The 14,345-nt window shown below is 38.4% G+C and overlaps 1 protein-coding gene and 1 long non-coding RNA gene across 2 annotated transcripts; both read left to right on the top strand.

Moving 5' to 3' along the window:
• The first annotated feature begins 3,764 nt into the window (after positions 1–3,764).
• LOC121968493 (protein RETICULATA-RELATED 1, chloroplastic-like) lies at positions 3,765–4,404 on the top strand. Its single transcript, XM_042518833.1, has 2 exons — positions 3,765–4,131; positions 4,222–4,404. Exons 1-2 carry the CDS (start codon positions 3,872–3,874, stop codon positions 4,277–4,279), a joined length of 318 nt encoding a protein of 105 aa, XP_042374767.1. The 5' UTR covers positions 3,765–3,871; the 3' UTR covers positions 4,280–4,404.
• Positions 4,405–5,215: 811 nt separating this feature from the next.
• LOC121968492 lies at positions 5,216–5,982 on the top strand. Its single transcript, XR_006108180.1, has 3 exons — positions 5,216–5,261; positions 5,389–5,466; positions 5,864–5,982. It is a non-coding gene; the product is annotated as an uncharacterized LOC121968492 (long non-coding RNA).
• Positions 5,983–14,345: the final 8,363 nt, after the last annotated feature.

Here is a 14,345-nt window from a genome sequence, read left to right as displayed (position 1 = left end):
ACAGTGACTGAAGGTGAAACCAGAGAGATTTTCAGGCACGGCTGAGCCCTGGGATGCCCAGGCTTGGTTTAAAACACTAGAGAGTACTATGGAGCTTCTTGACTGGCCAGAAGTCGAGAAGGTCAAGTGCGCTTCTTTCTGCCTGTCTGGAGATGCTCGTATGTGGTGGGAGAGGATAAAGACCAAGAGAGCAGCCGATCAGATGACCTGGGCATATTTTCAGTCAGAGTTCTATGAAGAGTTCTTCCACCTGCAGATTACCAACAAGCACTACGAGGAGTTTATAGAGTTCAAACAAGGTGACTTGTCAGTGGAAGAAGCAGCTAAGAAGTTCAACAAACTAGCTCTCCTCTGTCCAGAGCTAGTGAGTACAGAGAAGGAGTGAGTCAGGCTGATGCTCAGAATGCTGAGACCACAGATAGCACTGAATGTGAGCAGTGGAGCTCATCGGCCCCAGACTGGCGAAGAGTTGATCAGTAGAGCATTAATTACTGAACATTACCTGAACAACATCAAAGCACAGCGAGCACAACATAAGCCAGTGAAGACAGAGGACAAGACAGCAGGAAGCCAGAAGTCACAGTCAAGTAAGCAGAACTGGAAAGGCAAAGGTAAAAGGAAGCAGTGGAACACAGGAGGTGGCCAGAAGGGAGGACCAGCAAACAAGCAGACCAAGTTCTCTCCCTGTCCCAAATGTGGGAGAACACATCCAGGAGCCTGTCTTTTGGGTAAGACTGAATGCTACTCCTGTCGTCAGGAGGGACACATGGCTAAAGAGTGTCCTAACAAATTCAAAGCACCTCAGCCACAGCCATTGCAATATGGAGGCCAGCCTGCACAGTTGCACCATATGGAAGCAGCATTGGAGGGACCCTACATCAGTCAAGGAAGGTTAGAAGCTCCACCAGTTCCAGCCTTTGATGGTGCCAGAGTATTCTCCCTCACCAAAGAAGAAGCTGCCAGTGCCTCCACGGTCGTAACAGGTCAAGTAGATATTTTCCAGCACATAGCTACAGTATTATTTGACACTGGGGCGACCCATTATTTTGTATCGCTACCTTTTGCCAGTAGATTACAGGTGCCTACAGAGAGTATGAACTCCAGGTTCCTGACGACCCTACCTTCTGGGGAAGTCATGGAATCCAATCAGTGGCTCCGAGCTGTACTGGTCAGAATCGCAGACCGAGAGCTATATGTAAATCTGATAGTCCTCGTTATGCAGGATTTCGATATCATCTTTGGTATGGATTTCCTCAGCAAGTACAGTGCCTCAGTGGACTGCCGCAGAAGGAATGTAATTTTTAGTCCAGAAGGTGAACCAACTTTTGAGTTCACAGGAGTGCTAAGGAAGAAGACCCAGAAGCTTCTCTCATCTCTAGCAGCACACCAGATGTTAGCTAAAGGGTGTGCAGGTTTTCTTGCATACATAGTAAAGGCAGAAGAGCAGAAGGGACCCAAGCAGGAGGAGGTCCGGGTAGTATGCGAGTATCCAGAAGTATTTCCAGAAGAGCTACATGGACTACCTCCCAACAGAGAGGTGGAATTTGAGATTGAATTGGTTCCTGGAACCGGTCCAATTTCAAAAGCTTCGTATCGCATGTCTCCAGCAGAGCTGAAGGAGTTAGAAGAGAAACTACAGGAGTTACTTGACAAAGGCTTCATTCGCCCTAGTCACTCACCTTGGGGAGCTCCTGTGTTGTTTGTCAAGAAGAAAGATGGAACAATGCGGATGTGCATAGATTATCACTACAACAAAAACTGCAAACGACAACACCCCTACGACAACGGTTTTAAGAGAAAGCGTTGCGTATTTGCTCAAAGACAACGGTTTTTGCCAAAACCGTTGTCTTTGAACTTCCCATTAAATATAAAAGACAACGGTTTTGGCAAAACTGTTGTCATTGAGCGATTTTTTTTTAAAACGACAACACTTTTTACAACGGTTTTATAAACCGTTGTCTTTATCCGCGTTTTTAGTGGCTACGACAACAGTTTTGAAAAAACCGTTGTAATTGAATTTGGTCATTTCCCCCTTCGCTTTTTTCCTTTCCCTCGCTGTTTTCTTTTCGGCGCCGTGTTTTCGCGTTCCCAAACCTAAGCCATTTATCTTTCCCTCTCCTCATACGACGTTGTGCTCCTTCTCGTTTCCTGGTGAGCGGAGGCGTTCTCCAATGGGCTGTCGAAGATCCAGACGCACAAGAGGGAGAAACCGGAGAACGCCGCAGATTCCTTGAGCTGCAGATTCCTTGAGCCGTCTCTCGATTCTGAAGAAATCGCAGTTTAGTGGCGCTGGCTTCTTCGATCCTTTTTCCTTCGCTTCTGGATCTGCTCCGGTAAGCAGTTTGTTCCTCCGCCTTCGGATTCATAGTTTGCTTCTCATGGATCTGCGCTATTTCTGTATCGCCCGTGTAAGAATGTGTTTTCCTCCTTCAAATCTCTGTTAATTTTTCCAAATCGATGTTCAATCGCTTCGGAATTTGTCATGCAACCATATGATGAATCGCTCGGGAGTTTTGTGTTGTTTTATTGGATTCATTGGATCCGGAGAGTTCGTTGCTTTACTTCGTGGAGTGTTTTCGATCTGGAGATTACTATATTGTTTTTTATATATAAAAAAAGTGTATTTTGAAGTGATTACCAGAGGCGGCGATACTAACTGATCCATTGTCTCGTGCTTTTAGGGTAGAATTGCAATCGATTCCTGGAAGCTTATGGGTGGTTGGAGCTCACAGCTCCTCTTGTTATATCTGGCTGTTCTTTGCTCTGCGAATTATGTTTTATGTGGGAGTACAAGTCCATACGTACGTTCAGAATATCCATCTACCGATATCCCTCTAGATAATGAAGCGTTTGTTATTCCGGAAGGTTTCAACTCCCCGCAGCAGGTATAGCCATGCAAGTGCAATAACAATCATATTTATCAACATACTCATATTTTCTTCATCTTGTTGCTTTTTTGTGGTTTCCATATCTGTCCGATACTCAATCTTCCTAGTTGTATTCAGGTTAGTGTGTTTTGTAGATTTATATTCAACTTACAGGAGATAAATATGTCATGGTAATAGTATCACTCTGTGCGTGATAGAACCGAGATTGATGGAAATAGGGAGCGAGGTATATAATTTTGTGTTGGGGAAGCATAATAAGAATCATTCACATAAGTATGTTTACTATCTCATGTGTGGAACAAAAATGTTAACCTGGATCTATAGCATTTCAAACTATGCATTTTGAGCATGGGATTTAAAACAGAGATAGACTACCTTATTCCACTGTCTTCTTCGAAGGTGGTGGAAATTGCTTAGAGATGCTAGAACTACATTTTCATGTAAAGCTCATCTTCCAACAAGGTAAATTCATTTCTCTAGCATATCAGCAAGATTTGCCTACAAAATCTTGAAATTTTGTTACACTTCACCCTCTCACACTTATCCATTCAGAAACTTTGATCTTTATATTTATATGTATAGTGTTGTCGAGCTCCATTCTATTTTAGTTTTCATAGAATTGTCTCTCAATAAAGTGGAAACATCGCATTTGATCTAATGCGACATGCAACTGAACTTGTCCATTATTCATTTTTTTCTGAATTTAGGTGCTACTTGCTAGATAGTGGCACAAGCATCATCCCTATTTCTATGCTTTTCTGAACTTGTAGTATTTTGACGTGCCTTATGACATATATTTGCACATCTGAATTTACATAAATATGATATGACTGACTTGGCACAGAATATGCTAATGTTCTAGACAAATTTCATTGTCTGCAAAAGGGAGATGTTTTTATATGTTCTGATTATTAATCTGTTCTCCTCCGTGATGTAGAATCAAGCAAGAATGGCAATTGGCACTTGTCAATGTCCTTACTGCAATGACTTGTAATGGAATAATTGTTTGGTCCCTTGCACCTTGTCGTTCATATGGGAATACATTCCGCTTTGACTTGGAAAATACAATTCAGAAACTTCCCAATAATATTTTTGAGAATAGCTATCCTATGAGAGAATTTGACTTGCAGAAGAGAATTTACTCTTTCTTCTACAAAGCAGCAGAATTTTCTTTACTGGGACTAGCTGCAGGGACAATTCAAGGTGCTATAACAAAAGATTTTGCTGCCAAGAAGGAGGGAAGGTTAGTGTTTTCTATTTTTCCCCCTTTTATTGTGAATAACTCTTTGAAGATAATTTAATTATATGGTTTCTTAACTCAATTTTATGGTAGGTTATCAGTGACAATTCCTTCTGCAAGTAGCAATGCTCTTGGTTATGGTGCTTTTTAGGATTATATGCAAACATGCGCTATCAACTTTTAAATGGGATTGATAGAACTATGCTCAACCACTTCGATGTTCTTGGAGTTGCAATCTTCTTTAGTACAACATTGAGGTATTCCTATCTGGCTGATGCACTTGATTTTTTTTTTTTGTGAACTTCTAAGTTTTTTCTATATAGTATCTTAAAGTGCTAGTAGTATGTTTTATTTTAATGATACCATTACAACTTGCTAATGGATGCTTGCACATTACTTAACATTACCATAGTTCTCTTTGTTTAGTCTTTTTCGATAGGTGTTCTCTATGTTTCCAATAGCTAATTTATGGTCTTGACATCATCACTCTGGTTTTATTTGTTATTTTTTCCTTGATTTATCCAAGTTAAGCAACTGCAGTTTCATAATAATTATATATCAATTGTTGAAATTATCGGTAATTGGATCTACATCAGTTTGGAAACTTTCTATATGCAGATCATGTTGGTATATTTGAGCCAAATGATGCCATCACATTGGAATGTTTTTTCTCTAAGAAATCCTTTTTTCCTTCTACTAAATTTCTAAATATCTTTCCTTTCCCTTTTTTTTTTCTTGATGAAGTTTTGATCCGCCCAAAGAGGTTTACTGGTTATACAAGACTTGCCATTGTTGTTGTTGCTGTTGTTATTGAAATTCTGGTCCGATTTACAACTAGAATACGTAATGCACTATTGCCTTGGGCTGAAACGGATCTCTTTTGCTTCACAATTTACAATGCTGGCCAGTTTCCATGTAATCGATACACACACTACATGACTACCTCCACCAGCATTGATCTTAATCTTGATAGGAAAGAAATGGTCATCCTTGGCACACAATATGCCGGGGAGATGAAGAAGGTTTGTTCGGTGTGATGCACTATCTAATGCCTAAAAGAAACATTCTCTCCCTGCACTCTAGCAATAATATGGGCAAAGATGGTGATGTTGCCCTCTTCTTTGGACTATCAGGTAAGTGTTGGTCACACTACTTCCACATTCTTCCATTCTTTGGATTCAGCAAAATCACAACTTGTTTCTCATTTTCTTCTCAAAATTTAAACTTTATTTTCCTAATTGTTGTGAATTTGGATCCCAGTACTGTTATCCAGGTATATGGCTAACAAATTTGACAAGGGCAAGGTATGAAGTGAGGGAGAAGACATGCACGAGGAAGGTATCCATTTCCGTCCACTTGCTTCCATCCTTCTAAATCTCATGCTCTGATATTTGTTTCATCTTAATTTTCAACATTTTCTACCTTTTTTGATTGCTTTCACTGTTGTTGTGCTGCATGATAGTATTCAACCATTTTCTTCTATTATTAATTTTGACAATATTCCTTGGTTTTCCTTCATTGTTGCATGTCTTTAATGCAGCATGTCTTTGTTGGCCCTTTCGAGCGGGTCCACGTATGTTATGTTCCATTGGTGCAGTGGCTCGCTCTCCACTTATTGTTCATTTTTCCCCTCTTGATCACCTTGAAATATCTATATCTATTCTAGCAATTACATCGGTATTATATTTTCTATTGAGAAACATTTATTTAGTATATTTTTATTGGTTTTGAACAGAAGAAGAAGAGGCGAAGAGGGTTGAAGGGAATGGAGAGTATGGACTCGGATTCAAAGTGAAGGGGAATAAGAAGGGACAATTTCGTTTGTTTTTTTCTCCCTTTTTTCTTTGATGTAGTTTTTTTTCTTCTGAATTTGGATTTTAATGTGAGTAGTTGTCAATGGTAATATTTGACATATTCTCAATTTTCTCAAATAATTTCTTTTATTTGACTTTGCTTCTTTATTACTGATTTTTTTTACTAATATAATCTGGGTTTGTTAACAGTTCATGAAAACAATTTACTCCAACGAAGAAATTGACGAAGTGCGATCCGAATGAGCGGATTGCGTACTAGACTATATTCATTACTAGGTATAAATTACTAGACTTCAAAAGATGGTTGAACACTTTGTTTGTGACTCCATGACTTATTGATTTTGATTCCTTAGTGCTAATAATTTGTTTGTTCACAGCTAGCTATCTCCTTTGCTCAATACTTCATTCTTGCATTTCTACCATGAGCAGAATTAGCTGACATTTCCCTTATTTATTGCCTCTCTTTGTGGTCCAAAATTAATAATGGCTGGGTTGTGTGAGTAGCTTATTTAGTTGTTTTCGAATTATGCAAGGACTGACAATGTGGAAGTTATCTCTTTGTGAATTGTTAGATGATGACCTTTTTGTATCTTATGAGTTGCTCTACAAATTTCTTGTTTGTACTCTCCTTATGGTTTTCATCTATATGCCATGACTTAATCTTGTTTTTCGTCCTATAATTTATTATTTTTTCTTGTTTGTACTCTCCTTATGTCAATTTGCAGCTCCTGGCAACTTGTTACTTCCAAAATGGAAAAGCATATTATGCCTACCAGGTCTTAAAGGTAATGCAGTCTAGAAAATGGCACAGAAAATTGCATGAATATTTTGTTTCAAGATGTTAATGGATGTAATGCGCTTTGCATGGATTCTATTGATCTTGGATGATAGTTCACTTAAATAATGTTAGCTGCATGTAGTGCTAATTATTTAATAAACTATGTTAAGCTAGGTATCACTGCTCCTAGTAGATTCCATGTATTGTTATTCTCTAATAAACACCTCTTTTTGTTTCCTTCATTTGGTTTGATTTTGCCTTCTATGCACTACAGATTGGTTAATTACATTCTCCTTTTGGAATTCTGGAATTTGATAAGTTTTGTTAAATTTTCTCTTGCAGGTCGGGCAATTCGTGAGGCTTGAGTTTTTTTGATGCAAGAAGTGAGTTTTGTTAGGATGTAGCTTGCCTTGCTAATTTGTAAATTAAAAGCCATATGGAGAACATCAAATGGAAAACATGTAATTTAATGTATATGGAGAGTAATGGAAAACATGTGTATTTTGATGAGTAACAACTCATTTTGTATATGTTGTATATGTGGCTACAAGATGAATTATATACGAATGTTTATTTTGGATTTAATGTAGTAAATATTTAGTTTTGCATTGGTGGTTTGCTTATAGTAAAATAAGATTGGTTGTTTGGTATTAATGAACATTAAAGACAACAGTTAAAAATCTTGTAAAAATCAGGTAAACCACAACGAAATTTTTTTGTAAAAAGTGATAAAAGACAACGATTTTATCCGTTGTAAAATATATTAAAACTATTGTAAAAAAAATAAAACGTGTCAAATATTCTCTACCACAACAGTTTATATCCGTTGTAAAAAATGTCTACCACAACGGTTTATTTCTGTTGTTAAAATTATCTACCACAACGGTTTTAAAACGTTGTCGTATCCTTCGTAGCCAAATTTTGGGCATATAAATAACAACGGATAAAAACCGTTGTCAAATGTCTACAAAGATAACGGATTCAAAACCGTTGTCGTAGGGCAATACATTCTACAACACCCTCAGTTACAACTGTTTTTTGACCCTACGACAACGGATAATATCCGTTGTCGTTTGCTGTTTTTGTTGTAGTGTATAGAGCTTTGAATCATGTGACGATCAAGAACAAGTACCCTCTTCCCAGGATCGACGACTTATTTGATCAGTTAAGAGGAGCAATAGTGTTCTCAAAGATAGACCTATGCTCTGGGTACCATCAGCTGAAGGTGAAAGAAAGAGATATACCCAGAACGGCGTTCAGGACCAGATATGGACACTACGAGTTTGTAGTTATGCCTTTTGGAGTGACCAATGCACCTGCGGTCTTCATGGACTTAATGAACAGAGTGTTAAGAGAATATCTTGACAAATTTGTCATTGTATTCATCGATGACATTCTGGTCTATTCAAGGACCCCAGAGGAGCATGACACGCACTTGAGGATAGTACTGCAGACTCTTCAGCAGAAGCAGCTTTATGCTAAATTCTCCAAGTGCGAGTTCTGGTTAAATCAGGTGGCATTTTTAGGTCACATAATTTCTAAAGAAGGCATTCAAGTGGATCCAGCCAAAGTGGAAGCGGTCAACAATTGGAGTAGACCCAAGAACGTCAGAGAGATCAGAAGCTTCCTTGGTTTAGCAGGGTATTACAGGAAATTCGTGGAGGACTTTTCCAGGATAGCTTCTCCACTAACAGCCCTCACCAGAAAGAACAAGAGATTCGAATGGTCAGATAAATGTGAGCAGAGCTTCCAAGAGCTAAAGAAGAGATTAATCAGTGCTCCCATTCTGACTGTTCCACAGAGCGACAAGAGTTTCGACATCTGCAGTGATGCTTCCAAGATGGGTTTAGGAGCTGTACTCATGCAAGAAGGAAAAGTCATAGCTTATGCTTCTAGACAACTCAAAGACTATGAGAAGAACTACCCTACTCATGATCTTGAGCTGGCAGCTGTGGTTTTTGCACTTAAACTCTGGCGACATTATTTGTATGGAGTTCAGTGTAGAATTTTCACAGATCATCAGAGTCTTAAGTACTTCTTCACTCAGAAGGACTTAAACATGAGACAGCGTAGGTGGCTAGAGTTGGTCAAAGATTACGACTGTGAAATTCTCTACCACCCAGGCAAAGCTAACAAAGTGGCAGATGCACTCAACAGAAAATCTAGTGCATCACTGATGTCTTTGTTATCACTAGCCCTGCCACTGTAGAAGGAGTTGTCCGATTTTGGACTTGAAATTATCGAAGGACAGCTCTCTGCATTGACCTTAGAGTCTACATTGCTTGTAGAGATACAGAGAAAGCAAAGTGAAGATCCGGACATCCAGAAGATCAAGCAGGGGATACAGAAAGAAGACAACTCAGAGTTTAGAGTAACAGATAGCGGAATTCTTTATCAGGGGAGTCGCATTTGCATGCCCAATGATGAGGAACTGAGGAAGAAGATCTTAGAGGAAGCTCACAGTACACCATATTCCATGCATCCTGGTTCTTCCAAGATGTACCAAGATGTGAAACAGAGGTTTTGGTGGTCAGGACTCAAAAGAGATGTAGCTAAGTATGTTAGTACCTGCTTGACATGCCAGAGAGTCAAAGCAGAACACCAGAGACCAGGAGGAGTTCTTCAGCCTCTTCCAATACCAGAATGGAAATGGGAAGACATATCCATGGACTTCATAACAGGTCTTCCAAGAACCACCAATGGATATGATGCGATATGGGTAATAGTAGACCGATTGACCAAATCTGCTCACTTCCTAGCCATCAAGGTGTCCCACTCCATAGAGCAGTTAGCCCAGCTATATGTTAAAGAGGTAGTTAGACTTCATGGAGTTCCTAAATCTATCGTTTCTGATAGAGATGGGCGCTTCACCTCACACTTTTGGGAGTGCGTTCAGAATGCACTAGGCACCAAACTCAAGTTCAGCACAGCTTTCCATCCACAGATTGATGGACAGACAGAGCGAGTGAATCAGATTTTAGAAGACATGCTCAGAGCTTGTGCGCTAGATTTCAAAGGAAGTTGGTGCAAGTATTTGTGCTTAGCTGAATTCGCTTACAACAATAGCTATCAGGCCACCATCAAGATGACACCTTATGAAGCACTATATGGCAGGAAATGCAGATCACCCATATGATGGCAAGAAGCAGGAGAGAGAAAAGAGATGGAAGCAGAGTTGGGCATTCATACAGAGGTGATAGACGAGACTACTCAAGCAATCCAGAAAATCAGACAGAGAATTGAGACTGCCCAGAGCAGACAGAAGAGTTATGTTGACACACGCCGTAGGCCATTGGAATTCCAAGTAGGAGATTCGGTTCTCCTCAAGGTCTCTCCTATGAAGGGAGTGATGAGATTTGGCAAGAAGGGCAAATTAAGTCCTCGCTACGTAGGACCTTACGTGATCATAGAGAGGATTGGGAAAGTAGCTTACAGGCTAGACTTACCACAAGACATGTCAGCAATACACAATGTATTTCATGTCTCCATGCTAAAGAAGTGTCTCCATGACCCGAGCCAAGTGATTCAGCCTTAGTCAGTGCAGATCCAAGAGGATCTTAGTTATGAGAGCAGACCTACACAGATAGTGGACAGAGCAGTTAAGAGATTGAGAAATAAAGAAGTACCACTAGTGAAGGTCGTCTGGCAGAACCAGAAGCACGAGGAAATCACTTGGGAGCGGGAGAAAAGCATGAGACAGAAGTACCCAGAGCTATTCTAAGTTCGAGGACGAACTTTTTATAAGGTATGGGGGATTGTAATGACCCAATTTTCCCTATTATGAGTTTCAAATGTCCATAAAGATATTTGAAAATGCTTTTAAAATATTCTAGAGATTTTTAGAAATTTTTAGAGTATTTTTGCGTAATTTTTGAAGGTCGTTTAGTATTTTTACAAAACCAAAGAAGTTTAGGTAAAAAGCGTTGGAAGCAAGGTTTGAACCCGCGACCTCGAGTCGGACTGACCCAAGCCAAAGCTGGCCTGACCAACTGAGCTAGGAGATTTTTTTGTTAACTCTATATAGAAAGAATTAAGGATATAGTATAGTTTGGAATAAACCCTAATATATAAAAGGGGATTAGGTTTTGGATTTTCCCAAAAACCCAACATCTTCTCCCGAATCTCCTCTGCTCTCACGCGCGGCGCGGCGATTTGCTCCTGCTCGGGCGACGGCGAAGAAAAGGCTGGGTTTCAATTTTCGGCGCCGGCGAAGCTTCCTCCCGACTAGTTTTCATCCGCGGGTGGTTGTCTCGACAGAGGAGAACTTGGGAGCACGAAGGGATCGTCGGGAAAAGTAGCTACTCGAACCCCTAGAAGCTTCCTTTCCTTCTTTCCGGTTGTAAGTGCAAGAAACCCTATGTAAATACTACTCACCTGCGGTAGGAGTTGCTCCGTACGCTTGGTTTCCTTGTTGAGTTTTACTCTAGGGCTCCCTTGTGCCGAAACTTGATTCATGCTAGGGCTGGATTGTATTCCATGCTGTGCCGAATTGGGAGAATGAATTAAGGTTTTAAGGTGGCTGTTTGGACCCCTGAGTTGTGCCAAAGTGTCTATGCCAAACCTCCTCTAAGGCATTAGGATGCTGAATTTTTATGTTAAGGGTTTGTTTCCTTGTTTGGGTCTTTGGCTGTGCCAAAACTTTAGGATAAGCTCCAAGTTAGTTTTGTGTTATAGGCCCTTTGCTGACTTTGCATATAAACATCTTTTGAGATTTATATGATTTCGGATTAGCATGTTTTCGGAATTTCTTGCGCCAAGAGACATTCTATGTTAGTTTTCCTTTAGAATTTGACATGCTAAGCTTCTTTTTGAATATGCATGCTAGTTACTGTAACATGCAGAATAATATGCTAAGTTTCCTTTAGAACTTGCTGTGTAGAAATTCTACGCTGTTGCCATGCTATTTCTGTGTATTTCAGCTGAGTTACCATGATTTAGGTTGCTGGAATTAGTTTCCTCCCATGCTACTATCATGTTTTAGAATTTCTGAAACCATTTTCTTTTGGAAGTAGTTTAGGATTAAAAGCACACCAAAAGCTTAATTAAATGCCAAGGCATTTTTAATATCAGAATAAGAAAGATAACAAGTAAGTAAAGCAAGAGGCTAGTACCCGACATCCAAGAGCTTGTCGTTAAACAAATCCAGGTGACGATTTCCGAGGTCTTGGCCCTGGTAGACCGAGGTCTTCTCTTTTAGGATTGGTGGCTCGCAACCCCAACCTATTAGGGAACGCGCATGAGATGGTACTAAGCCTGGGCCCAAAGAAAAGAAAAGTTACCAAAGAAAAGAAAAGTTAATAAAGAAAGAAAGAAAGAAAGAAAGAAGAAGAGAGTAAAAGATAGGAATTAAAAGATTAATTTCTAACACAAGGATATAAGAAATGAAACAAGTTACATGCTTAGAATAAATAAAAAGTTAGTTTTTGAAATTCTAAGCTTATAGTATTAATTTCTTGTTATCCTGCTAGATAGTGAGTATGACTTGTATCCAGTTTTTTTCTGTATACCATGAGCACATGCAGATTGCTTTAGTATTTCAGTTTCAGTACTTTTGCATTACATTTATGCATTGCGAGTTTTGTGAGATAGATTAGTACTTACTAAGCATTTTCGCTTATAGATCTATTTTTTTTCCTCCTACTGCAGATAAAAGAAAAGCTAAGATATGAAAGGGAGGCGACAGGATGGTGGTGGTGATGAAAGAAGTGTGTGATGTTGAAGTGTGAAGCCTTGGGACCAAGAAAAAGTTTAATTGATTTCTTATATTGCTAGAGATTAATCCATTTAACTTGTCTCTTTCTTATGGCTGGATTCCTTTAGTATAGCTGAAAGGTTTCTTCTTAATACTGGTTCTAGACTTGGATTTTGTTGGAATAATTCTTGTTACTTGCTACTGGATTTGATTTTTGATCAGCTGTTGTGATGAAGTAGCTTGAGTGCTATACTGCCATGCATGTTAGTTTATTCTTAGCCTTCAGTTTGCTGTTGCCGTGATTAAACCTGAGCAAATTATGTTAGCCTCCAGTTTGATTGCAAATTTGATCAGCTGCCTTAAACTTGTGCAAATTATGTTGCTAGAATTGCTTCTTTCTTATATGCTTTTGATATGGTTGAAGCATTGTTTTATTTAGTTGCTGGAAGCTAGTTCCCTTAGAATTCGAGTTATGGTTTGGTTTTCATGGAAGTCGTAGCTTGCCTATGTTATTATTAAGTTTAAAATTCCTACACAAGTCTTTAGCATGCAGTTACAGTTAACAATATTTAAATTTAGTAATATGCCATGCTTTACTTGGGTTGTATACATTGCATGTTTAGTAGGAAGTTATTTTAACTTTAGAGTTTCTTTCCGAAATCTTAAGTAGTGCTTTTATTGCTTTGAGCAACCTTAGTATAGTTAGTAGTTAGGTAGCGGTCGCCTTTAGAATAGTAGTAATAAGAAGGGCGGTCGTTACATTCTATGTTACCCAGCTTGGTTAATCATTTTTTTTAAATTTTAGGCATCCATTATCTAACAGCTATTGGTCCAAATCTTTATGTTCCTACATATAAAGAACTTTAATTTGAATTTAACTTTTAAGGATTTTAAGATAGGTAGAATTTTAACTAGTTATTCCATCTCACTCAATCTAAATTATCAAATATGTTATTCCTATGGTTTATTTGTGAGATGAGTATTTATGATTGATTAAATTTAGTAAGTTAGTTTAATTTTAATTTTAATTTTAATTTAATTTTGATTAAGTAAATTAGTTTGATTGAGTTTGATTAATTTTATGTTTAAATAATTTAATTAACTTGAGTTTGATTAATTAAAGTTTAAGTTGGAGTTGAATTGATTAAAGTTTAAGTTTGAGTTAGATTAATTAGGGTTTAAGTTTAAGTTTGATTAATTAAATTTTAAGTTTGTGTTTGACTAATTAAATTTTAAGTTTGAGTTGAATTGATTAAAGTTTGAGTTGAATTAATTAAAGTTTGAGTTTGATTAATTAAGGTTTAAGTTTGAGTTTGATTAATTAGGGGTTGAGTTTGAGTTTGAGTTTGATTAATTATGTATTTAATTTAACCTAAGTCCATCTCACCCTTTTCTAGATTTTCAAATAGGGAACCTTATAGGGTTTATGAGATGGTTACTAATTTCATCTTTATTAAGTTAATTTGAAATTTAAGAATTTGATTGACATTTGAGTTAGATTCAAATTTATCTGTCAGTCAGTTAAATATATATTTTAAAAATTATCTTCCAAGCTGCGGTGAGATACAAGAGTCTTCTTAGATATTGGAGCAATGACCACTTCTAGATAAAGCCTTTTTAAGAAATTGTATATTTAACTTTCCTATTGAAATTTTTTGATATAACTAGTGTATAATGTGGCGAGTTAGTTTTGGTTAGTTCCACTTAGCTAAGTAGACCAAATAGGTTATATCTTACCCTACTTGACTCATAAACCAAGCTATATCCCAACCCTTCTTCTTTCCGACCTTTTCTTTTCTTCCCTTCTCTGATCTCGGCGAACAGCGGTGTTGGATCCCTGAATCCGCTGAGTTCGCTTACTGTCGGGAGAGAATCAAAGGCACCGGCGTTGGATCTAGCCAGCGTCGACCGATTGTGTGAGGTCACGATCATT

This window comes from Zingiber officinale, chromosome 3B (genome assembly GCF_018446385.1).
Source record: "Zingiber officinale cultivar Zhangliang chromosome 3B, Zo_v1.1, whole genome shotgun sequence".
Taxonomy (NCBI): Eukaryota; Viridiplantae; Streptophyta; class Magnoliopsida; order Zingiberales; family Zingiberaceae; genus Zingiber; species Zingiber officinale.
Note: the sequence above shows the minus strand (reverse complement) of the source record. Positions and strands in the feature narration are given on the sequence as shown.

Bases quoted from the DNA above. Each gene is read 5' to 3' on its own strand.
- LOC121968493 (XM_042518833.1), top strand. From the start codon at position 3,872: ATGACTTGTAATGGAATAATTGTTTGGTCCCTTGCACCTTGTCGTTCA. The intron at 4,132-4,221 runs GTTAGTGTTTTC...ATTTTATGGTAG, and splicing joins GCTGCCAAGAAGGAGGGAAG to GTTATCAGTGACAATTCCTT.